At 56.9% G+C, this 23728-nt stretch overlaps 14 protein-coding genes across 14 annotated transcripts; 6 read left to right on the forward strand and 8 right to left on the reverse strand.

Annotated features, from left to right (window-relative positions):
* Positions 1 to 97: 97 nt before the first annotated feature.
* On the forward strand, positions 98 to 2113 carry MRET_3042 (exocyst complex component 8; the record flags this gene model as incomplete). The annotated part of the gene is made up of 1 exon (XM_027629669.1): positions 98 to 2113. One exon carries the CDS (start codon positions 98 to 100, stop codon positions 2111 to 2113), a length of 2016 nt encoding a protein of 671 aa, XP_027485618.1.
* On the reverse strand, positions 2114 to 4552 carry MRET_3043 (signal transduction protein Syg1; the record flags this gene model as incomplete). The annotated part of the gene is made up of 1 exon (XM_027629670.1): positions 2114 to 4552. One exon carries the CDS (start codon positions 4550 to 4552, stop codon positions 2114 to 2116), a length of 2439 nt encoding a protein of 812 aa, XP_027485619.1.
* Positions 4553 to 5035: 483 nt separating this feature from the next.
* MRET_3044 (small subunit ribosomal protein S15) lies at positions 5036 to 5983 on the forward strand (the record flags this gene model as incomplete). Its single annotated transcript, XM_027629671.1, has 1 exon — positions 5036 to 5983. One exon carries the CDS (start codon positions 5036 to 5038, stop codon positions 5981 to 5983), a length of 948 nt encoding a protein of 315 aa, XP_027485613.1.
* A 2-nt stretch (positions 5984 to 5985) lies between these two features.
* Positions 5986 to 7394, reverse strand: MRET_3045 (ubiquitin-protein ligase E3 D; the record flags this gene model as incomplete). Its single annotated transcript, XM_027629672.1, has 2 exons — positions 5986 to 6489; positions 6705 to 7394. 2 exons carry the CDS (start codon positions 7392 to 7394, stop codon positions 5986 to 5988), a joined length of 1194 nt encoding a protein of 397 aa, XP_027485614.1.
* A 33-nt stretch (positions 7395 to 7427) lies between these two features.
* Positions 7428 to 8663, reverse strand: MRET_3046 (protein SHQ1; the record flags this gene model as incomplete). The annotated part of the gene is made up of 1 exon (XM_027629673.1): positions 7428 to 8663. The coding sequence occupies one exon, from the start codon at positions 8661 to 8663 to the stop codon at positions 7428 to 7430; it is 1236 nt and encodes a 411-aa protein (XP_027485615.1).
* A 29-nt stretch (positions 8664 to 8692) lies between these two features.
* Positions 8693 to 10309, forward strand: MRET_3047 (WD repeat protein; the record flags this gene model as incomplete). The annotated part of the gene is made up of 1 exon (XM_027629674.1): positions 8693 to 10309. One exon carries the CDS (start codon positions 8693 to 8695, stop codon positions 10307 to 10309), a length of 1617 nt encoding a protein of 538 aa, XP_027485616.1.
* Positions 10306 to 11493, reverse strand: MRET_3048 (chitinase; the record flags this gene model as incomplete). The annotated part of the gene is made up of 1 exon (XM_027629675.1): positions 10306 to 11493. The coding sequence occupies one exon, from the start codon at positions 11491 to 11493 to the stop codon at positions 10306 to 10308; it is 1188 nt and encodes a 395-aa protein (XP_027485611.1).
* A 99-nt stretch (positions 11494 to 11592) lies between these two features.
* MRET_3049 (putative integral membrane protein that interacts with Rpp0p) lies at positions 11593 to 14712 on the reverse strand (the record flags this gene model as incomplete). Its single annotated transcript, XM_027629676.1, has 1 exon — positions 11593 to 14712. The coding sequence occupies one exon, from the start codon at positions 14710 to 14712 to the stop codon at positions 11593 to 11595; it is 3120 nt and encodes a 1039-aa protein (XP_027485612.1).
* A 159-nt stretch (positions 14713 to 14871) lies between these two features.
* On the forward strand, positions 14872 to 15455 carry MRET_3050 (signal recognition particle subunit SRP14; the record flags this gene model as incomplete). The annotated part of the gene is made up of 5 exons (XM_027629677.1): positions 14872 to 14892; positions 14918 to 14990; positions 15018 to 15106; positions 15136 to 15313; positions 15349 to 15455. 5 exons carry the CDS (start codon positions 14872 to 14874, stop codon positions 15453 to 15455), a joined length of 468 nt encoding a protein of 155 aa, XP_027485432.1.
* A 178-nt stretch (positions 15456 to 15633) lies between these two features.
* Positions 15634 to 17076, forward strand: MRET_3051 (auxin efflux carrier; the record flags this gene model as incomplete). The annotated part of the gene is made up of 1 exon (XM_027629678.1): positions 15634 to 17076. One exon carries the CDS (start codon positions 15634 to 15636, stop codon positions 17074 to 17076), a length of 1443 nt encoding a protein of 480 aa, XP_027485559.1.
* A 10-nt stretch (positions 17077 to 17086) lies between these two features.
* On the reverse strand, positions 17087 to 19375 carry MRET_3052 (AP-2 complex-associated kinase; the record flags this gene model as incomplete). The annotated part of the gene is made up of 1 exon (XM_027629679.1): positions 17087 to 19375. One exon carries the CDS (start codon positions 19373 to 19375, stop codon positions 17087 to 17089), a length of 2289 nt encoding a protein of 762 aa, XP_027485558.1.
* A 166-nt stretch (positions 19376 to 19541) lies between these two features.
* On the forward strand, positions 19542 to 21815 carry MRET_3053 (ribosomal large subunit biogenesis; the record flags this gene model as incomplete). The annotated part of the gene is made up of 1 exon (XM_027629680.1): positions 19542 to 21815. One exon carries the CDS (start codon positions 19542 to 19544, stop codon positions 21813 to 21815), a length of 2274 nt encoding a protein of 757 aa, XP_027485557.1.
* On the reverse strand, positions 21812 to 22945 carry MRET_3054 (structure-specific endonuclease subunit SLX1; the record flags this gene model as incomplete). The annotated part of the gene is made up of 1 exon (XM_027629681.1): positions 21812 to 22945. The coding sequence occupies one exon, from the start codon at positions 22943 to 22945 to the stop codon at positions 21812 to 21814; it is 1134 nt and encodes a 377-aa protein (XP_027485563.1).
* Positions 22946 to 23188: 243 nt separating this feature from the next.
* Positions 23189 to 23635, reverse strand: MRET_3055 (uncharacterized protein; the record flags this gene model as incomplete). Its single annotated transcript, XM_027629682.1, has 6 exons — positions 23189 to 23239; positions 23269 to 23310; positions 23350 to 23440; positions 23480 to 23495; positions 23541 to 23589; positions 23633 to 23635. 6 exons carry the CDS (start codon positions 23633 to 23635, stop codon positions 23189 to 23191), a joined length of 252 nt encoding a protein of 83 aa, XP_027485562.1.
* Positions 23636 to 23728: the final 93 nt, after the last annotated feature.

Consider the following 23728-nt stretch of genomic DNA (forward strand, 5'->3'; position numbering starts at 1 on the left):
GCACGGACAACGTGGTGGATGAGGGAGGCGTCAGGGCCGCGCGTTGCTGACTAACCACCCAAGTCGCCCGCACGGATGCCTCCTGAGCAACGTTCTCATGTCCATGCCCACGAGCCGCTCGCTGCGTACGCGACCCGCGACGCTGTACGCGCGCGATGGTCTGAGTCCGAATCTTCCACAGACGCCTGCATGGCGCAAAGCGTCTCGCGAGTCAGAGAAAGAAGATAAGGTGCGCAACCGGCTGTCGACGCGGTATGCGTCGGGTGCCGTAGCGCCTGGCCTTTCCTACATGTCGGGTCTGAATACGCTCGCACCTATTGTAGGCTCGGAAGAAGAGAAGGATCAGGCCGTCCCACCGCTTCCGCCAGCGATAGATACCCAGGTGGCTGGTAGCAGCCAAACTGCTACCGCCACTACCCCCGCTGGCACCAGTGGCGTCGCGCTTGCCGCTGACGTTTTTTCTGACGAAAACTTTGATGCACGCACATTTGCATCTGAGCAGATGCAGCAGCTCAATGAGCCTGGTCTACAGAATTTGCGCACATCCCTGGGCACCCTTCAAAGCATGACGCAAAAACAGCTCAAGGAGCAGGTATTCAAAAATTACGCCGAGTTTATCACCATCAGTCGTGAAATTGCCACCTTTGAGAATGACATGCTCGAGTTCAAGGAAATTCTCGGCGAGTGGAAGCAGCTGCCACAGCAGCTGCAGATGGAAGATCCACTCAGCGAAACAGCGCTGGATGGCAGTGCTGGCTCGGGTATCGCTGGTGGTGTGCCGCGTCGATCGCGGAACAGTATGATCGATCTTGAGCAGATCTACAAAGCGCAGCTTACCTCTTTGTGGGAAAATATTGAGGGATCACAAAAATTTGTGCCGCTCGTACCGGGCCGTCATCTCGTGGCCGAAACGAGTCAGTTTGTGGAAATCAATGCTGCGACTTACAAACCCAAGCAGGCCGTGGCTCTCTTCCTGCTCGACGATCTACTCTTGATTGCTGTACAGCGAAAACGGCATTATGGCAATCGCATACATCTCGTGGCCGAATGCTGCTTTAATCTGAGCGAAATCGTGGTCGTCGATTTAAAAGATACCAAGGACGTGCGTAATGCCATCAAAATCAAGCACGGGCGAGAGTCCTTTGTGTACCGCTCCGAGCGAGCTCAGGACAAGCGTGCATTGCTACGCGCATTCCGCGGCGTCGGCGAAGAACTGGCTGCGAAACTCAAGAAACAACGCAAAGCCCGTACACAGTCTAAGCACATGGGCTCTGACAATATGCTGTACGGAAGCGAGTCTATGGATCCAGCGAGTCAGGATCTCGGCTTGTCGGACCAGGCACCAGCGGCCCCCACGTCCACGAACGATGTAGAATGGCTCGGTCCTTGGCTGAACGGTGTCATCGATGAACTTGCCGTACACATTGCGCTACGTGAATGGGAAGAAGCCGTGGCTCTCGTTGAAGAAGGCAAGAAGCGACTCGCGAGCCGCCCCATTTCCGAAGGTCCGCTTTACCTTCTCGTGGAAAGCTTCAACTCATGTGCTAGCGAGCTTGTGCAGGCCATCAGTGCCGAACTTGTATCGCCGTACCAGCGCAAATCTATGGTCGTGCGCGATGCAGCTCTTCTCGTTCGTCTCGACAAGGGCCGAGAGGCTCGTGACTTGCTTCTCGAGGCACGCACGGACTTGCTGCAACGGCGCATGCGTCAAATCAAATATGAGGGTGACGTGAGCCTGTATATCTCTGAACTCGCTATGTTGTACTTTACACTCATTAAAAACACGGGCGATTGGTATATGGCCGCCTTCAAGGATTATCGCATGGCTTCCGGCTTTGTGCAGTGGGCCTCGGATCAAGTCAAAGCGTACGCAGAAACATTCCGCCGGCAAGTCTACGGCGTAGACCAAGATCCACGCGTCGTCGATGAGGCCCTCGACATCACGCGTCGGTGTGCCCAGCTCCTCAATGAGGTGGGCCTAGGCCTCGGTTTCTTGCTCGATGATCTGCTAAAGCCCGGCGTAGAGGGAACACCACTCGGTACGTGGCAGGACCCAGCCCTATCCGCACGCGACCCTCGCCAGTATCAGTGGCACAGTACCGTGCCAGCCTAACTAGTTGTCTGGCCCGCGGTGCTGGGCAAGCCGCTGGCGCGTCCTTGCAAGTGATGCCAGCACTTGGTCTTCATGGTACGGCTGTGCTTTGGTCGGTGTAGGCGCGTGGCTGCTATCCAGTAGCTCGCCGTCCTTATCGACTGCCTGCCTCTTGACAGGATATGGCAGCGGCAGCTCACGAACAATCTTGTACGTATCGGCGTTACCGATGTGCTCGTTTTCCAAGCGGATAAAATTCCACAGCCACCGCCGGAACACCTCAAGCACAGCCGCGATAAATGCACGCAGTGGCAGTGTGGATGGCGAACCAAATAAGTAGATGACCCATACGAAGCGAATCAGCACATTGGTCACCATGGCGACATAGTACATGGGCCAAATATCATCGAATGACAGGTGCATACGAAGGAACGGGTAGCGTGCTTCGCGGTGCAGAAGGTTCCAGTCCATGAGAATGTCCCAGCTCGACGTGAAACATGCATTGATCGTGGCCAACAAGATCCACCACACGAACCGTACACTGCTTTGGGAGCCTGTTGTTCGGAACGCAAAGTAGGCAAAAGCGTGACATATCGTCGATGCATACTTGGCTGCATTGACTAAATGGACATGGGTCGTGCCCTTACAGTCGTAGTGTCGGCGAATACACTGCATAAGACGCAAAAAGGCAGGTAGCGAGCTGAGCACAGGCGTCCAGTACGTGGCCGAGGGATTGCATGTAGACTGCCATGCGCTTCTGTACTCACACTGTACGAGCCACAGGTTGGAGACAGAGTAGGCGATGCTATTCATCTCATCACCAAGAAAAAAGTCTCGGAATTCAATGCTGCCGATCAGACCGCCCGTCAAGACACGCGCGCATGAGCGAAGGAACCAAGCACGGCCAGAACGATGCATGATGGGCAGCGGGTTGCACAAAAGTAGCACAACTGCACAGAGCCATAGCAGGGGCCATGTCGTGGCTGACACGTACCGTTCATCGTCAGGCATCGCGGTGAAAGACTGGTAAAAACACAGCGCCAACAGCCACAAGCAGAGAGAAGGCAGTTCAAAGTACTGTGATGGATCAATGGCCGTCGTTGCATCGAATTCAAAGATAAAGACGGCATTGATACGTACATGTTGCCATGCGATTAAATTGAGACCGAAAAGAACGGCAAACAGCGTGGGCAAGAAGAACACGGCGTAGGTGATCAGTAACTGTGGCCACATCGGGATCAATGCACGCGTTGATTTGTGCATGACATGATCGAAGGCCTCGATCACAAGACACAGCGCGATACCGATGTACAGGCCGGTGACAAACGTGCTGCGGTGATGCCCCGTTTCGTGAGGGAGCAGAGCGTGTGTCACGCCCAAGCGAAGAATATCTCGAGCCCGCTTTTTGTCGCCATGCTCAAAGTAGTTAGCAAAAATGTCCTCGAGCGCATGCAGCATTTGTGGCACGGTGGTCGATACCACCAGGGATCGCTGTTGAATCCGCTCTTCATAGTACCTGTCCCATAGGTGCACTTGAAATGTCTTGTCAAATTTTTTCAAAATTTTGTTCAGACCGGTGCGGTTCAAAATGGCATAGTTGTTGAGAATTTCTAGTCCACGATAGTTTTCCACGACCGCGGAGCGCAGCTTCTTGCGTGCGGTCTTGTAGTGCACAGGATCGTAATGCCGCGGTTCCTTGGGCGTCTCATCGACATCGACCAAATTCAGGTGGTGGACTTGCTCCAGCGCATGTTCACGGCGCTGTTGGCCAACATCTTCGTCGCTCGAAGTCGGCTCTCGCGATGAAGGCTGCAATTCACGTCCCTGCGCACTAAGCCGGAGTCGGTGAAGCTCTTCGGTATCAAGTCGGCGAGGCACTTTCGACCATATGTTCTTGAGATGCCCACCATCGATGCGCTTGGTCTGGGTCTTGTATGCTCGTCTGTGTTCGGCCAACTCTATCAGCTGCGACACAAGCGTCGAAAGGCGTTCTACTGCCTCGAGCTCACGCGCATCGTAGAATTCCACCATGCGATCCACTTCATAGTCCAGGGCGTAGAAAAACAAGCGCTCCTGCTCGTCAAAGTGACGCGATATCGTTGCGTCCAGCCCCGTATCCACCATCTTGCTATCCGTTCGCACGGGCTCCGCCAGTAGCACCTCCGCTTCCAGGCCGGTACCATCTAGTGTTACTGATGGCAGTGGATCCTGTTCCTCTGGATCACCCAACGCGCCATATTTTGGCACTGTACGCTGTCCACGCGCTAGATACGATGGGCCGCCTCGAAGCAGTCGGGCCGCCGGATGACTGCTCGACTCAGATACAGGCACTCTTCCCGTCTTGCGCGCATCATAGTGCTGTTTGACGCGCTTGATGAGCTTCTTGAGTCCAGCATAGTTGAGGTACGCTTTCCGCCATTCATCTACCGCATTTTCCTCGAGATAACGGGCGAATTTCATAGCCAAGGCGCTCGGCCCGACGTAATTCGCAGGTGTAGTATCGTGCCGACCTCGACCACGTGCACGGCGGACACGACGTGCTTACTCGCCCCACACGTACCTTCATCGTCACAAAGCTGGCGCGTTCATTCTCCTTAAGAAAGTCTATGAAAAGCTGCCATTCATGTACTACAATGTTTTGGCTCTAGACTGTCATCGCCGAAGCTACTGCCTAGATTCCTATATTGCAGAATTGCTCTCGTCCCCGACGAGAGCCGTTGGCCCTCTTGGCACCCTTACCGTGATGGGCAACTCGGTCGGGTGTGGCTCGGGGCTGTGAGTTAGCGGCACATGTGGCACTCCCATACGTACACTTGGCTTTTGATCAAAGGAAACCCTGCCGCGGTCCTCGCTGCGTCTTCTTATGTGGCTCGGGCACGTGACTGAACTCACATGCTCCCAAGCCTTCGACAAAGGCGTCCCTTTCTACAGAACGTGTGTGGTATGTGGCTGGCCAAGTGGTGCGCGCCGACCGCGCGTGCCTATGTGCGCGATGCTGGCGCAGCTTTTTCTTTACCAGCAGCATCTATTCATACAAGTGCGCCCTTGCTAGAAAGCAAGCGCAAACGAGTAGCGCGTCTGCGCCGGCAAAAGAACTTGGCGCAGCAGAACATTAAGCAGCGCATGTTTGAGATGTCGAAGCCTGATCCTGTGCTGGCACACCGTTTAAATGAACAAGGACATGCCACATGGGCCAATTCGGAGCTTGCGAAACTGATCCTGTCGAAGACCGAGGTATGGGGTCTCGTTGAGGACCGCCGTGGCCGGCTTCAGACTGTGTCGCCCTTGCCGCGTGAAGAGGATGCTGAGGTCGATACCGTAGTGGAAGAGTTCGGTGGGCCGCGCCGACTCAACTTTGGCCTGGACACGCGCGACCGGCGGACATTATTCCAATCGCTTCCGCGAGTCATGACGACGGATCGTGCCATGGACTTGACAGACTCGGTGCAGGGAGGCTCTGATGCGTTCGCCGTCGATCTGAAGCAGCTCGAGGAAGAGCAGGCTCAGAGTGCAGAGACTCTCTCACGCATTCTCGACTTGCGCAATGCAAGTGGTCGGGGTATCCAGGTGGAAAACACACGTCGCATTATTGCTCACTTTGGCCGCTCTACGGAAAGTGGCGGGGCCGACACGGGCTCACCGGAGGTACAAGCGGCTCTTCTGACGTATCGCATTCGTAATCTGGCTGAGCATCTCCAGACGGCACGTCACGATAACAGCAACCGCCGCTCGATGCGGCACATGGTCCATCAGCGTGCCAAGATTCTGCGCTACCTCAAGTCGCGCGATCCTATTCACTACCAAAAGTTCCTGCCCCGTATCGGCGTCGAGGCGCGCGGTGTCGAGGGCGAAATTGTCGTGCCTGGTAAACCCAAGGTCCGGCGTATGTAGTTTCATATCCATCTACGAGGAAGCCATCCCACGTGCCAGTCGCCCAAGACACGGCGCGAGGCAGGGTATATCTGTGCGCTGTCTTGCAAGGCATCGTGCAGTGCATCACATACTTCGGCGGGCAGGACAAGGGGTATGTGCTGTGCCATGTCAGGCTGCGTCGCCCCAGGCTTGTACAGGAGTTTGCAAGCGTCGCATGGCCGCTCCAAAGGGGGTATCGAGAGCGTAATGAGCGGTTGGAACACCCACAGCACCAAGCGTGGCGCGGGCTCTGACGCCTGCATGGCGCAAACGACAAAGCGGTGCACGGCCTGCCGCTCTGTCTGCTCGACAAGATAGTTGCTTAATACCAGACCTAGGAAGCCCAAGTCTGTCGGCACATGCGCCGGCATCACACTGCATTGAAGCCATTGGACGGATGTGGCGTGGTCCCCGGCGTTGACGGGCTCGACCGCCGCACCGAGAACAGCATGACATTGTGTGCATTGTACGGGAAATGCATGCGTCTGCGGTTAGTACATGTCGCATTTCGTGTGACTGCCATATCGACCTTGCCATGCCAGTGTTATCTGAAACGCAGGATATGGGACCCGTAGTATCAGTCAGAATGCCCAGTGGACACCGCTAGACGCCATCCTCGCGGTCAGCGCTAGCCACGGTAGGTAGGCCGATGCCGACTTTTCTGCTGGTCCGTGCATGGCAGGTCGCTGATGATACGTACCTCGGAAAAATTGTCCTGCGCCTCGCCTCGGATACAGACGCCCGATGTTATGGACGCGCTCGACGTCTTGAGCCACAGACTCGAGACCCACAGTTCATCATCGCGTGGCACGCGGTGCACATCGACATCACGGCGACCCTGCGTCACACTCGCATTCAAGCGCTGGTCACCATGGCACATCCATGCATCCACTAGCTCTTCCCAGTGCTCGGAGGGCAATGCACGTAGATGCGCGCGCGGGGTGAACTGGACGAGCGTTTGTGCACATCGAGCGCACTGCAAAGCATCAATATCCTTCTGGGTGAACTCGTGCCACGGCGAAGAAGGCGGCGGTTGGCACGTACGTCCCATAGGCTGCGTCGGAATCGTAAAGACATAGCCATCACTGAAGGACGCTGCGTAGGACCCAGGCACAACAGGCCACGGCACTTGCACACACACAGGAGGGAGCGCTGCATGCGCAAACTGCAAGAGCGCCTTGTCGTTTAGCGCCTTGACCGTACATTGGAGCGGCGTATTCGACGAGCACGTGGCTGGCGCCTGTGCCAACACGGTGACACGATGGATATGGCGCTGAAACTCTAGCGCAACATGTAGCTCACGCAAGTCAGAGTACCTTCGCTGCGTCTTGAGCCCGGTGTCTGTGGCCACAGAGCGTCGCCGCTTCGGTGCCCCCGATGTGGTGGACATGAAGCAAGACGCGCGTCGTGCGCTCTCCACATCCTAGACAAAACCGCCTTCGCCGTGTTCTTGGGCCTCACGTGCCGCCGCTTCCCAAGCCTCGAGGTCCCACTCTCCGGGCGTCCCGACGGCGTCTTTGGACATGCGCGCATTCCAGATGGATGCCATGGCCTTAATATCGTCGTCTGATGCGGCATGAATCCAGCTCTCCAGGGGCGCGAGCCATGCGTCCCACACGAGTTGCAGAGCCAGCTCCATGGGCTCGGCGAGGCCTGTACCGGTAGGGGCCAGTGCGAATATAGCGTCCATGTCGCGCAACATATGCAGGATGCGTGCCTTGGCATCTGGCAAGTTGAAGAGCTCGTGTGCATCGCTGCAAATACGCTCACACAGCGCCCACGAGCGGTACAGAGGATATGTCAGTGCGCGACGGAACGACCACCGCAGTACATCTTGTACGTCTGTGCCGGGCGGCAGCGGCTCAGAGAAGCATGTCAGTGAACGGCACAGCTTGCAGATAGTCCAAGCCGACTCGGTAGACGCCTCATTGCTCGAAACATGCATCTCATACAGGTACGCAAACACCACCTGCACCAAGCATGCCTGGGCTTGCTCTGTAGGTGGGAGGGGGCCCGCCCAGGCGGGCTGTGTACCTTGTGGCACATCTTTCCGCAATAAAGCAGGCACCACATGCATCGCGGCGGCCACATCGCCGTCTACGTCGACATAACTGTCGAGATACATGCCTTCATCCCACTTTTGTATTTCAAGCTCTTCCGCGCGCATCGATCGCTCCGCGAGCGGCACGACCGTGGGATCCACGATGTCCAGGATCGGAACGCGTCCATTTCTCATCATGTCCGCGTACGCATGCGAAAGAGGCACATACGAAGACATCAAACCGTACGGATGCTCGCTCTGCTGACGCGATGCCTCCTCGAGTTGCGCCATTTCGTTGTCCGACAGAATCTGTGGACGCAGAGCTTCGAGACCAGGAAAGTGTTCGCCATGCACACGCTTTTTTATGTGCACCGTAAACGTTTGCGTCTTTGGATCGTACGTGCCATGAGGCGACGACGTCAAGGCACACGTCTCACTCATGCTTTCTACCGCACAGGGCAAATTCAGCGGCAAATATACGGGGTCCACAAAGCATCCAAACGTTCGCTCCTCAGCTACGATACGCACCTCAGCGACTTTGGCATCCACGCACGAAATGCTTACGTGGACGAACGACGCGTCCTGCTCAACATGGAACGAAGGCGTCACTAGCTGCATGATCGTAGTGGAGGTAGCTTTTCGTCACCATGCTGGACGAAGAGACTCTTCGGTCCATGCTGCCCGGCCGCTTTGGGCAGCAGGGTAAGAATGAGCTTCCAACTGCACAGGAGCCTAACGAAGCAAGTCAAGAAGAAGAGAAGGAGGAAAAAGCCCCTGTACCTGACACTTTGGACGTACTCAAAGAGTACGCAGGATTGCCACTTACTCGTTCCATCCAGCTCAAGGACCATACCAAGTCCGTGTGCGCCCTAGGCATTGACCGCAGTGGTGCGCGCGTGGCCTCGGGATCCACCGACTACGATGTAAAGCTGTGGGACTTTGGTGGTATGGCATCCAATCTGCGTCCTTTCAAGACGTTTGAGCCAGCAGAAAATTACCCCGTCATTCAGTTGGCGTTCGCCCCACAAAGCAAGAACTTGCTGTGCCTGAACGCTGCGCCCCAGCCACGAGTGTACGACTACGACGGCAACGAACTAGCCGTCTATAAAAAAGGTGATGTGTTCATGCGTGATATGCGGCATACTACGGGACATATTAGCGACATCACCTGTGGTATGTGGCACCCACTGGACGACACACATTTCATGACTGGCGGCTCTGACAGCACTATCCGTCTTTGGGACGTGAACCACAAAGCGAGCCAAAAGACTGTGATTGTCTTGCGCTCAAAAAACCGCGGCACCAAGACTCAAGTATCGGCTGCCACTTACACACCCGACGCCCGCGCCATTGTAGCAACAGGCCAAGATGGCGCCATGTACATGTGGGCTACGAACGGAAACTACGCGCGCCCCTCCGCGACCGTGCAGGGTGCTCATACAGCCTCCCAGAGCGCCACGAGTTTGGCCGCCTCCTCTGATGGATACACGCTTGCATCACGAGGAGCCGACGACTCGCTCAAGCTGTGGGATCTGCGTCAGCTGCGCTCGCCTTTGGCTGAGAAGCAGGAGCTTCCGAATGGAAGCGACCACACTGATGTTTTGTTCAGCCCCGACGGACGTCAAGTCATGACCGGCCTCGCGTCTGTGCCAGGCGGCTCGATGCGGACGTCGGACCCTCTGAGTCAATGGGGCCAGTTGGCCGTCTTCACCTCTGACACGCTACATCAGCAGCTTGTATACCCTGTGGCTCAGTCAAGCGTGATTCGTATCGCGTGGCATGCGCGTCTTGACCAGGTCTTTGCATCAACACGCGACGGAAGCGTGCATGTGTTCTACGACGAGCATGCGTCACAACTGGGGGCTCTTCTTTCGGTAAACAAGCGCGCACGCACACGGACGAATCCCTTCGCGGACGATGGCTCACAAACTGATCCTTATGCTGACGTGCCCATCATTATACCGGAAGAAACGGACCACGACGACTGGCTCGATCCCGTCTACAAGAAGCCGCAGTTCCCACGCAATCCCAAGAATGCTCGCGTGCCTGAGCGGCCGCTTGAAGGCCGTGGCAAGGGTGGTCGGATTGGTCGCTCAGCATTGCAGCCTTTGATGAAGGATCTTGTCGAGAGTGATCTTCGCTCAGAAGACCCGCGCGAAGCACTGCTCAAGTACGCTGATAAGGCGCAGAAGGACCCACGTTGGACGGCAGCGTATGCTAATACGCAACCCAAAGCTATATTTGACGAAGAAAAAGACACCTAGGCGCGCACGTTGGGATGCACACTCTCAGGGTAGGCAATGTGGTTTTGGCTTTGATCCAGATCACCCAGTGCAAGGGCCATCGTACGCACGAGCGAACGATCCTGGTCGGCCGGCACATCGCCGCTCAACTCCCAGAACATGGCACCCAGCATACCCTTGTTTTTTATATACTCGGCCTTGGCATGCACTGCCTCGGGCGAGTCGTACGAAATCAACTCGTTGCCGTCATGAGACCATGATGCGCCGGCGCGCTTATCGAAATGCTCTTGCGCATTCTGACGCGGAAGATTTTTGTACAGGTACGTGCCACCTTCTGTTTCACTTGCGTGGCGATATGGCTGACCTGGGCCGCCTGTACCGACAAAGCCACGGCCATATGCGGGAATGCCCAGGACCATCTTGTTGAGCGGCACGCCTCTATGTTTGTAGTCATCCACGGCTTTCGACACGGAAATTGCCCCACCATAGAGATTCGCCTGATGATTCGCCACCTGGTCCCAGCTACCACTGAAGTCGTACGCCATCAGATTCCAAAAATCAAGATACTTATCCATATCCTTCAGCTTGAGGATTTGATACTTCTGTGGCGAGCATGGTGCTGCGATCGTCAGAAGGTAGTGAGGATCATTCGGGGTAGCACGCTGACCGTATTCGTCAAGGGCGCGTCGCAGCCCTGACAGAAGCTGGACGTACGCTTGCGCTTCCATGTCGGACTGGGGGTACTCCCAGTCAATATCAAGGCCGTCAAAGCCACAGTCTGCCAGGAGCTTGACGGCAGATTCGATGAATGTCTGACGCTTGGCTGCGTCATTCATGCCACAGAAGCTGCCTGAATACGACCAGCCACCAATGGATAGCAGCGTCTTTAGGTGCCTGTGCTGTTTCTTGAGCTGAAGAAACTGGTTCAAATTGCCAAACATAGCCCCATCGTGCTCTTGATCGCCATCGTACTTGATCTGACGATCAGCCCATTCATCTGACAATACTACCTCACCACTGTCTTTGATGTTGGCAAACGCGTACAGAATGTGCGTCAAGTGCTGGACCGGCACATGCTCGGGCTTGTAGCCTTTCTGGTAGATCGACCAATTAGGGAAGTAGGCCACTTGCACCTGCCTGTCCGGCCCGCCGTGGGACGATGTATGGAACACGTTGGCTAGTTTACTGCGTAGATGGAATGGCATGGTGGGAGGAAGACACTTTCAAGTGGCCCAAGCGCACACAACTTGTAAGCCCGGCAGGCCAGCTGACAGATGTGGAGAAGGCTCTATACATAAGTGACACTACGCATCCCAAGGGTTCTCAGCTGCCCACGCAGGCAGATCCGACGAGCGCTTTGGCGACGTCAACAAGACATGATCAGGTGATGTCTCCCATTCTTCGTTCGGGACATGGATAGGCGATGTCGGCTTTAAGCCGCTGTTGAACTGGGCTGCAAGTTGAGCTGCCTCGTCCGCAGCAAGGCCATAGGATGCGTAGGCAGGTGATTCTTCCTCTGGAACGGGTATGTTGGAAGCAACATGCTCAGACTCTTCGTCAGACAGGTGGTGTTCATGTCGATCGTGGTCATGTGCTTCGAGCGCACGTAGAGTTTCCTGATGGCCAACATCATGAGGTTCCTCATGTTGACTCTGTTGATCAGGGATTTTCTCATGATCCTTAGAGGCAGGCGCTTCTTCCTCTTTGGCGTCAGAGCCTGCCACATGTTCATTCGAAGGCGAGCGACTGTTCTTGTCATCGCTTTGATGCTCCATGGGAGGGCTGCTTTCTCCTAGCTCGGCGCCGTCATCCGGTATGGGTTTGGGTATGTCTTGAGGCGCGTCTGACCGCGGAGCATGCACCACATCGGTAGGCACTACTGGCATGGATTCGAGACTGGATGTCTGCGGCTTCTTTACTTCGTCCTCCATCGCATCGTACACTAGCTGCGGCGGCGGTGGAACAGTGTCAGGACTCTTTTCCTTCTTGCCCCAAATAAAGTTCTTGAGACTTTGCGTCGCGGTGGAATGCTGCTTTTGGGGGCTCTCTTTCTCGACCGTACGCTCTGGCACATGATCCAGTGACTCTGGCTCGTCAAAGTAATCAGCAGTCGTCTGAAAGCCAAGCTCACCTAGCAAGAGAGGCGTGAGCGCTCGGTAAGCGAGGTGGCCTGGTACAATATTCGTCACATCAATGTTCTCGATGCCGCATCCAAATTCCACTGGATACAGTCCAGCAATATTGCGCACACCGCCTGATGTGGCACGATGCAAGTACGCTAGAATCCAGTCTGAGCGTGCAAACGCGTTCACAAAGCGGCCAGACACGACGGTTCGCGCCGTCTTCCACTCATTCTCACGCGACGGTACAGGTGCGCCCATCAGGAACACATTTTGTACAATGCCGAATGCTTTCTTGCGAGCCAACTCCAAGAGTGCATAGAAAATCATGCGTGCTCCAAGACTGTACCCTACAAGCGTGATGGGACGGACACCCATTTGCCGGTGGATCAGGACATCCGCCAGAATCAGCCCGGCTGCTCGAGCACGTTCCGTGGCATTGGACCAGGGGTTGTCGATGAGGTAGTTGAGCTTCGTGAGCCACAGGGGCCAAGCCAAGGCGCTAAACATGGCACCAGCCACGGTGGCCGCCAAGACTTGCTGCACACCCTGCACCAGCGTCTCGTTCCACAAGATCGACATAGCGTTACCCATTTCTTGCATCATCTGAGGCTCCCACATGATACTAAACACGTCGCCCATGATCGGGTCAATGACGCTGTAGGGTAGTGTCGGGTCATCTTCCGCACCTTTTAGAAAACCCGGCACAGTAATAATACAGTTGACTCGCTTGTGGTAGTGCAGCGGTCGAAATTCAAAGATCTGCACGCTCTTGACTCGTCGCCTCATACCTTTTCCGCCCATCGCGGCGCCACTAATCGTACCTGTGGTCGTGATGATGGCTGCACCGCCCACACCACTGAAAAATGCCGACGTTCCACTAATACCCACGGCACCCAGAGCCGCACCGATACCAGCACCGATCACAGGAGCAAGCAGACCAGCCGACAAGCCAATGACCAGACCACCACCGACGGTGGCGAGGCCCATCATCATGAGGCGCTTGTGTCGAGATGCTGAATCGTGGTGTTGTGTGATGCTCTTGTCGTCCAGTGTCTGCACATCTTCTTCAATTTCTAAAGAATCCGTGATGCGCTTTTCAAACTTTGTCACATCCATCCAAGAGAGACCAATGAGCTCTGCAAGGCGCTCCAGCAACACACGAGAACGGGCATCATACACACTGTCAGCCGTAAGTACCAAGAACAAGTCACAAAGGACCGTCCAGCGCAGGTCCAGCGTGATCGTCTTGTTGGCAGCGTTCACCTCGGTGGTTACGCCATCCAACGTTGTTACAGAAGCGTGAGCGTGAGAAGATGTATGCGGCGCTTTGAGGGACGCTTCAGGGACACGCGTGGCCTCGCCTGACAAGGCACTCGCATGTTCTGTGACTTGAGAGGCAGTATTGGGATCAGTCAGGATGCTGGGAGATTCAGCAGTTTCTGGGGTCGAAGTGGCCGCTTGCTTCACCTTGGGAGTCTGTGGGAGCGCTGGTGGCTTGGGTTGGGAGGCTTCTTGTTTCGCCAGCGCGGGGTCATAGGCGGGATTAGGAATCGTCTGCGTAGCGATCAAGCTGGGTGCCAGATCGGAAGGAAGGATCCCGTGCAGCGATAATGACTCGATCATCGACTGCTCGGCAGGCTCCACGTCTAGATGCTGATACAAACGAATCATGACGCGCAGCCCCCATTCTTTGGCACTCTGAATGGCCGGACGATCATCCTTCGCTCCTAGCTGCTCCAGTTCCTTTACAATCTGGCTGCAGAGGGTGCTGCACAAGCCCACATATGCTAATTTCTGTACATCGGAGAGTAAACGCTTGGTCAAGGCCAGTTGCGAAATGGGGGCGGCGGATGGGTCGTCTGCATCGTCTAAGCGATTCAGGTCTTCTTGGAACAAGTAGTCCGTAGCTGCTTCCAGTTCTGCATCCTCGTCAGCATCATCCAGACGCAGCTTGGTATATCCCACGCCTTCCGAGCCTAGCGCCTGAGAATCGGCCACCTGCTCATCAGGCCGCGTTCGCCAGTCATAGCCACGCACGTCGTGCACGTCTAGATGTCGACCTGCCGTATTGGAGGTGCCACCCTGTGCCGAAGTGCCACGGCCCCGCATATGCGCGCGTCGCTGGCGCATAAGCTTGGCCTCACGCGCAACGCGCTTACTCTTCGGAGACCGCTCGTTGTCCGATTCGCTGTCGCTATCACTGTTGGTATTGGCTGAGCTGGGACTCCAAGGTCCTACATGCTCTATGGGCATATCCTGCCATTCATCGTCCGAGTCATCAAGCCCACTTGCATTCAGCATGTCGACGGCCCATCGGACACGGCCCCTATTGGACCCGTGGAAGAAGAGCTCCGAGGTCCAAGGGCACTGCTGCGCGCCGAGCTCCTCACGATATCACGTGACACACCTGGCGAGAGGCGAGCGACGTGCTGAAGAAGCTAGTAGGCGACTACGTCTTGGATGCGTGTGGACGCGAAGGAGGTATGCAGTCGTGCGCTAATCGCAGTTTGTTGTGCGCCTAGAAGAGCTCTTTGCTCGAACAAAGGATGCGCGCTCCGTGCACATCAGCTCAAAGAAACGTATGTCGAGGATCGCTAACGCGTCAGAGCCATACGAGGACGGGTCCGTGACCCATGCCATACTGTTCCGCGTCACAGACGGCGGCAGCAAAGAACGCGCCAAGTTCAGCACCCTCGTACGTTTGCCTTGAGACTCATGCATTAGGTGCCCCCCAGCGACATACTTGCGTTCCAAGATACCTACCTCACAACTCTGCGCACGCATCTGGCAGAGAACCTCAAGAAGCGCGACAAGGCCAAAGAGCGCCGCGTTGACAAGACCCTGGCTGCGTCGCGCAAGAAGCTGGAAGAGAATGATGGCAAGGTGAAAATTCTTGGTGCCAGTACGTATGCGCTATCATCGCTCACATCGTCACAGAGCGTGGTAAAGGTCGGAGACAGCGCATGCGGGCCCTTCGTCGTGCGCGGATACTACGACAGGCTCGTGCTCAGGCGCAGCATCCGCCGTCTGCCACCCAAGCCTAGAGCGGCCAGGTGCGCTCATTGCGCCTCGCATGACATAATCACACGGCGCTGGTCGATTCATTTCTGATAGGGCCTCTGGCCGATTCGGGGTGCGTGCACCCAAATATGCGGTGACAACGTGCCGACCGAGCGAAATTCCAGCACGAGCCAGCTTCCCAACCCAGCTTCCAGCCACCGTATGAACCTGCTGCCTGAGCTGGGACCTGTTGGCCGGCTCGTGATTGTAACTTTATCATGTATTCTGCAAATTGTAGCTGTGAGTGGCATGGGCTATATTATGGCCCGGGTGGGCGTGCTTGACCGACGCATGCAAAGTAAGCTCAATAAGCTCAATGTGTCTGTGCTCACGCCCGCGTTGCTCTTCGGCAAAATTGCGTTCTATCTCACGCCCCAGCGTCTCACGGAGCTTGCGATTGTGCCGGCTGGCTTTTTGTGTGTGTCTGTGATATCTGCCCTGGCGGCCGCGCTCACGTCGCGCTTGCTTCGTGTCCTTCCAGGGCAGCGCAACTTTGTGATGGCCTGCTCTATCACGCCCAACTCGAATACGCTACCTGTGGCCCTTATTTCCTCGCTTGTATATTCGGTGCCGGAGTTGCACTGGGTCGAGAATGGCCAAGACTCGGATCAGCCCGAGCTCATGTTTGGTCGGGCCCTGACATACCTCGTCATGTTTTCTACGCTCGGCACGGTGCAGCGATGGAGTATCGCTGCCAAACTCTTGGAGGGCGTGAAGGGCATATCCAATTTTTACTACGGATCCGACCATCCGAGCCGCTCCGGATTTCGCGATGACGTCACGGACCCCCTCATTGACGAGCATCATCGTTCACAGTTTGCCGACCGCAACTCGATTCTACTCCATGCCCCTGCCACCAGCTCGCCACTTCGGTCTGAGCTGCTGGCCGACGAGGCTCAAGAGGCGGATACGCCGTCTGTGCCTGCCCCTCCTTCGCATGGGTGGGCGTACGCAGTGACCAGGCCCATGATCCGCTTTTGGCACGCGTTCCTGAATTTCATGACTGTGCCGCTATGGGCAGCATTGCTGAGCTTTATCATTGTTCTTTTACCGAAAGTCCAAAATTTTGTCAAGTCCGTCGACCCGTTTGTTGATGCGGTTGAGCAGCTAGGACAATGCAGTGTGCCCATGTCGATTCTCGTTCTGGGCTCCTATTTCCACGACTCGGACGAGGATGAGTCCAACGTGACAAACCACGGCTCGATGATGTCTGCGAGAGAAGACGCCCCTGATGCACACGAGCATGCGGCTGAGGCCGCGTGGGAAAAGCGGATGACTTGGCGCACCATCGTCGCTGCAAGTGCGAGTCGCATGATTGTGACGCCGCTCCTCATGCTGCCTCTCGTCGCATACGTGTGCTTGACCAACGATACGGAGGTGGTCGGTGATCCTGTCTTTATTGCATGTGCATGCCTGGTGATCGGCTCCCCACCTGCTCTTACGCTGGCCCAGATCTCGAGGCAGCGTGGCGATCCCTCCAGCAACCTCGAAGCACTCATTAGTGGTACCATCTTTGTGTCTTACATCTTCCTCACGGGCCCTGTGACTGTGCTGCTAGTGTTTTTCGCGCTATACATCGACAAAATGCAGGCCCTGTTCCTATAGCTTGAATCCCCTATGCATGTGTCTGCCATTTGTGGATCAGGGCACTCACGCCCGTAAAAGCCTGCTCCGGTTCGGTGTCGAGAGGCGAAGTATCTGGCTCCGGCTTCGGCACAGGAAACGCCCGTTGCCTAGTGGCTGGATAAGTGGGCGCTTCGCGAGTCACAGGCTTGGTAAGACGCACGCCGCCGTCGCGTTGCTGAGCGAGCATGGTACTAACACGGGCTGCTGCGTCTGATGTGGCCACATTCGCATTCGTTCCTGCAAGCATAATTGGATTCTCAGATACAGGCGTGGATGGAAGACCAGGCGATGTGCCCTGATGGACATACGTTCGATGCGGAGATTTTGCCGCGTCCCATGTGGACGAGCGACGCATCTCGGAAGAGGCACGGACTAACGACGTGCGCTTGGGAGCCGGTGTAGCAGGCCGCGCAGCTGATACCGATACCTGCTCAAACATGTTGCGGACCTCGTTCATCGAAGCATGGGGAGTGGGAGGCTGGGTGTGGTCCTTTGGCGTGTTGCTGGGCGGTGATGGGGTAGGTTTATGAGACAAGGGTACAAGTTGGCCAACACGTGGCTCATGTGCTGTGCTCTGACGACGTGAGAGAGAGGCGGGCTTGGCTTTGGGCGGCGGCGGCACCACCGACGCTCGACGCGGTGCGGCTGCAGGGGTGGGGCGATGTTCACCAAGTAGCTGTTGCAGTGCTTTTTCGTGCTCAGCTAGCCTAGCCAGCTCGTCGTCGTGGTCCCCACTCGGTGCGGAGGAGGGCGGTGGTAAAGAAGCTGTATTCTTTTCCATGTGGCTGTTTTCCTCCAGCAGCGTATGGACCGACTCGGCAGGTGACAGGACCTGGGGCCTGCGATGCGGGTGGGAGGAATTGGGGCGGACGCGCACATTCACATCTTCCGGCGCCTCATGCTCTTCGTCACTCGAGCTTAGATCCACATCCACGAGCGTATGAGCTGGTTTGTCGCGCATGGAAGCAGAAGTGCTCTTTTCCATGGGGATAGATACGGCCCGCGGCGGTGACTCGGTGTCGAGCTGCTGCACCATTGCCTTGACGCTTTGTCGGGGCACCTGCTCAGCCTGATCGAGCTCCTGCAGACTCGGATACCGTGCCACTACGTCGTCAAGAGACACATTCAGAATGAGGGAGTCGGGTCGCTCTGACGACCGAGCGGCCTTGCTCTGTGTGGCAGGCGGCGTGGTGACTCTCGATGGCCGGGCCACGGATCTCGGCCGCAGTGAGGACCGCGATGCAACAGGTCGGATGGATGGTGGTCTCGGCGTGGGTGTCTTTGCTCGGGCGACCGTCTCAGGCGGCGTGGGCGTAGTGAGGGACAGAAGCTGGAGCTCCACACTTTCTAGGATCGAGTCGATGCTTGGACGAGCCTCAGCATCGACTTGGAGCATGGATTGAATGAGCGCACGTAGAGCGCTGGAGTAAAGGGGTTTGTCTGGGTATTCAAAGCGAGCCTGTAGAATGGCGGCAGGACCCGCACCTGGCGCTTCGAACGGGGTGGTATAGTAACACAGCTTGTACAGAAACACACCGAGCGCCCATATATCGGCCTTTTCTGTGATGGGGACATGCATACCGAGATCGATCATTTCTGGCGCTCGATACTGCATGGTTGTGTGTTGATTTAGTTCGCGCTCGCAGCGCTGAATCTCTTCCGCACTCTTGGCTGCACGTCGCGAAAGCAGAGGAAAGCAGGAGCCGAAATCACATAACTTGAAGCGCGGTGGGCTCGATGTGGTGCGCAGTACATTTTCAATTTTGATGTCGCGATGCACCAGCACAGGGTCCTGGTGATGCATAATCAAGACAGCTTCGCAAACGTCCCGGAAGATGCGCAATACTTCGTCCTCGCGGAGCCGATGCTGGAGTCTTGTGTTTAAAAAGTCAATGAGTCCGCCGCCGGCACAGTACTCCATCAAGATAAATATTTCCCAACCGTCACCCACAAGAGAGGCAGCCGACGCTTCCACAAAGTGCACGATCGATTCATGTCCACGGAGCCCGCGATGATACTCGACTTCGCCACGCACACTCGCAAGCGCATCCTTGTTCCATACGCACATGTGCTTGAGAACGAGAGTAGTGTCGCGGTGCTCGTGACCTGGAATCGGCACAGGCACGTCGGCTTCGACTAGGTATACTTGGGCAAAGCCACCACTGCTGAGAAATCGAGACACAGTCACAAGGTGTGCACCAATACGCACACGCATCCCTGGCTGCAGTGTGCGCTGCCCTTGAAAAGGGCCGATCACCGGCACCGGTGCCGTGGCCATGCCGACGCTGAAGAAGCAGGACCCCCGCTGGGCTGTGTGTCGCGACACGCACGCCTCGTACGAGTGGAGGGACCGTGCTAGGCGCCCAGGCCCTTCGTGCTGAGTCAGCCATGACCTAGGTTGAAAAAAAAGGACCTCCAGATGCGCCTTCCACGACGCAAGTACCATGCCCAAAGCACGCCCTGATCTGGGTCGTCGCCTACAGCGGGCGCGACGGCGCAACCCGATTCGACGGCCAGAGCCTCGTGCAACAGAAGTCACACCACTTATGACGACAGCGGAAGAAGTGGTACCTGTTCTTGCGAAGCTCGGCATGGATGCCACGGCCCCTCCGATCGAGACGGGTGACAAGGTATGGGCCTTGGCCTCTATCGCCACTCTTTTGTCGGATGATGCTCAGCACCGACAACTTCTACTCTCACACCAGGTGATTCCGCGCATTCTTTATGCGCTCAAATCGGATACCAATTTGGAAGTGCGACGTGAGGCTAGCGGCGCGCTACGCAACTTGTGCCTGTGTGATGACGATACGCAGAGCATTTTTGATGAAATGGATCGACACGGCATCGTCGATGTGGTGCTGAGTGTCCTGAAGTGGGCCGCGCTTGGTTTGCAAAGTCACGAACGGCGTTTGGAGCGGGCTCAGGCGCCACTCATTCAGGAGCGTGAGCGGCTCATGTCTAAGCCACTGGACCAAATGAACCGCAAAGAGCGGCGTCACATGGCCAAATTAGCCCAGGGCCGTCTTCCCTCGGCCACAGCTGGTGCGACAGCTGAGTTTGGTAATGATGCACACGATGCACTGGACATGCATGCCTGGGGCTCTGATGCACCAGCATCGCTGCAGGCCATGGATTCGGCGGCGGCTCAGTGCCTTGTTGAAATGTGCGAAAATCTCGTCACTATCATCTCGTGCCTATGTGCGTCGAGTGAGAAGCTGGGTGTGCAAGTGCTGCAGTGGTCGTGGACGAGCGACAGCACAGGGCGTGAAGGACTCGCAGCTTGGTTGTGTGAGGCCTTGTCCCTGGGTATCCGTGCATGTGACGCTGAGCATGATGCGGAGTTGGCCAAGCTGCCCGAGTGTGCTGCTGCTCTTGTGTCATTGGGTCTGGCAAGCGCACAGGCTTTGTGGGTGCTCACGGATCCATCTTTGGGATACGAAGACATGCCGAGTGCCGTGTCTGGCACAGACAACGATCGTTCGCGCGGACTGCGTCGTTTAGATATTCTTGTGCGTGCCTCGGCGTGCCTCGCGACGCATGCCGCACCTCGCCCTGCGATGCTCGGCGCCGCAGCCACGGGGGCGCTCATGAACGTGTTGGCCGTGGTCGAGGTGGAAGCGCTTGCCTCTTTTGTGCAACAGGACGTGCCGACGCGTGTAACACACCTGCTAGCCGAAGCCAATGCTGACGCTCTCAAAGAAGACGCGCGCTCCGCCCTGGAAGCTTGTCTGGACATGGTGTCGGATATGGCCCGCGTCCTTCCACAGGAGGAGCCGCTTTCGATGGTCTCATCGCCCCTCGTTGAAGCGCTATTACGCCTTGCCACGCCCTCTCAAGAGTCATCCCAAGACAACGTCACGGCGTCTGCGCGCCGCGGCATAGAGACGAGGGCCTTGACCGCTCTGAATCAGGTGCTGTGGCATACCGCCTTGCATGCCCCGCCCCCGCCGTCGGAATGGCCCACGGACGACGAGGAAGCACTTGCCGAGATTCATGCCTGGCGGACACACACTGGCTCGTTGTATCTTGAGGGAGGCCAGCCATGCTCTACGCCGACGTACGAGGCCCTTTGGCACATATGGCAGCGTGTGTTTGAGACAGCGTCGTTCTGGGCGGGTCTGGACAGTGTCGCCAACGCTGCGCCCGAGGCACCGTTGCCCATGTCGAGCGTCGCGGGAGACGGTCTCGCCCAGGTAAGTACGAGCATTGGGTGCCTTTGGTCTACGGCGCGCCTGCTAGAAGGCCAGTTGCCATTGGTGCAGGATGATGCGCCTGCGCCACCTGTCACAGCGCTGACGGCTGCATACCTCTCTGCACACGATGCCTCGGTGCGAGTCAAAGTGCTTGGCACACTCGCTTGCCTGGCGCGGTCTCAGTTCTACTGCCGTGAGCCAGGTTCATCGACGCCGCCGCCAGCCTATGCCCAAGTGTATCTACATCTGGCTTCCTTCTGGGCCGATGTGGCGGGACACATTTCTGACGCCGAGACGCTCGCTGCCTTTGTGCATGCGATTGTCGATACATATGCGGACGAGCAGGCACCTTGGGACGCTGCGTACCGCGACTCGCACCTGCACGAGCGTCTGTGCACGCTGGTACCGCAGTACATGGGCGTCGCCAAACGTGTGCATCGACGCACGGATCCCATGCTTCACAAAGCCGTGCACGAGAGCGTGGACACTTTGCGCGCCTTTTTATCGTACCGACAGGAGCTTTAGCGAGAAAAGAGGCGACGCACCACTTGGGCCCACGGTACGGGTGGTCGATGGCACACCGGACAGGTAGCTGTCATAGGCAGACAATATATGCGGCCTCGAACGGATCGCGCTGCGGCTTCGCGCTCCAAGGAATGCCTTGCCAGGCACGATAGATGGAAGACGGCCCCACATGCATGAGGACAGTAAGCATACGTTTGGTTCTCGGTGCTTTCGTGGCATACACCGCAAGAGGTGGTGGTGCAAGCCTGCTGGGCCTGGGCTTCGATCGTACGTGCCGCGTCGTCCAACTGCACGGGCGACGCACTTCCCGTGGGAGCGGCACGCCATTCGTCCCAGGACAGGCCCATGGTCTCAGCATCTCGCGCAGGCGGAGTCGGCTCATCCCATACATATTCTTTTACCGCGCCCTTGGCGCCGGCTCGTTTCTGTGTGACCGATCTGACACCAGCCTCCGGCAGCCGGGGCCAAGCGGCACGCTCGTCGTAGGTCAGCGGCGCCCGATCGCCGAGCACGCCGCGAAAGTCGCACGAAAGAGAGGGGTATGCAGCCGGCAAAGGGCGTCGCGTAATGCGCGACAATTGGTAGCGGTCTGGATGCGCCCGTTCCATGTAGCGCCATACACCAAACGCATACTCGGAGTACAAGGCGACGTGCAGATCCCAACAGCAAAACGGCTCTGACGCAAGAAGCGCACGAAGCACCGCGAACTTGTGCTCAGGCTCAGATGTAGAGCGCTGTCGCACACGCGTGTGACCGCTGCGCGACTTGGACGTACGTCGCGTCGCAGGAAACAGCGGCTCTGCACTTCGTCCGGCGTAGGTGGCCAACGACCCCCCGGGCTGGTCACATACACGCAAATGCCGCGAAAGATGGGGTGACTGCCACGACCATTCAAACTGCAGTGCCGCAAGTTTGGATGGGAAGCCATACACCACCACGTCCATCGTCCAGGGGCGTGCCATGCGGGTATAAAATGCGCCATTCTTTACAAGACCATTGTGCTGACGCAGTCGCCGTGCTGGGTCGGGTGTTGAGCCGACATACGTCTGATTCGGCTTGGAGAGCGAACGCAGCAAGTAGCACGCATACACGCGCGGGATACGGTGCTGCGCCACACTCGACCCACGCATGCGCTGAGAACACACGAGGTGTGGAGATGTGTCATTCAGCCAAGCGAGCGCCGTGGGCCGAGAAAGGCCCGGAGGCAGGCCAAGCCAGGATGGAGGGGCTAACGTCCATCATCTGCGCATGCAGACGCTGGCAAGACGGGGCATTTGGCACAAAGGTAAGCATGCGGCTCGTCCTTGGGACGTGCCGCGAGCGCATGCAGCGTATATGGGTTGCTATGCTATGTAGCGTATATGCCCAGGCCGTTACTCTTCGGACTTGACCTTCAGTTCGCCTTCACGGAACTGGCGAGCCCACTGTTTCGTGAGCAACCATCTTTACGTACCAGCTGCGACGGAATCGGGTGAATCGGAGGCTGGTGACGCCACTGCACACGGTTAGTCCTTATCATGGTCAGAATACGCACTTCACGCTCAGCTCCGAATTTGAAAATACCGTACGAAATGACGGCCAGGCCACTAGCCACCACCAAGGTGTTGGTCGCCCAGTTTTTCGGCCTACTTGGTTAGCTCAGACTTGATATGGATCACACATACCGTGACCACCAACCACCTAGCAAGCGTTAGCCCCTCACTCACAATAGATCAAGAAACGTACCACTTGGCGACCACACCTCCTTCGGATAAGGGTAACGAGGACCAGCTCCCTGGACGGTCAGCAACTCGCGCAACAAGGACGATGGCACATACCATTCTAAGTGACAAATAGAACCTCGATGAAAAGTCCCAATCAAGGACGGCGCGCGTCCCTCACGACGAGCGACGCACCGACGCCGCCCGTGATTT

The sequence above is a fragment of the Malassezia restricta genome, chromosome V (assembly GCF_003290485.1).
Source record: "Malassezia restricta chromosome V, complete sequence".
NCBI lineage: Eukaryota > Fungi > Basidiomycota > Malasseziomycetes > Malasseziales > Malasseziaceae > Malassezia > Malassezia restricta.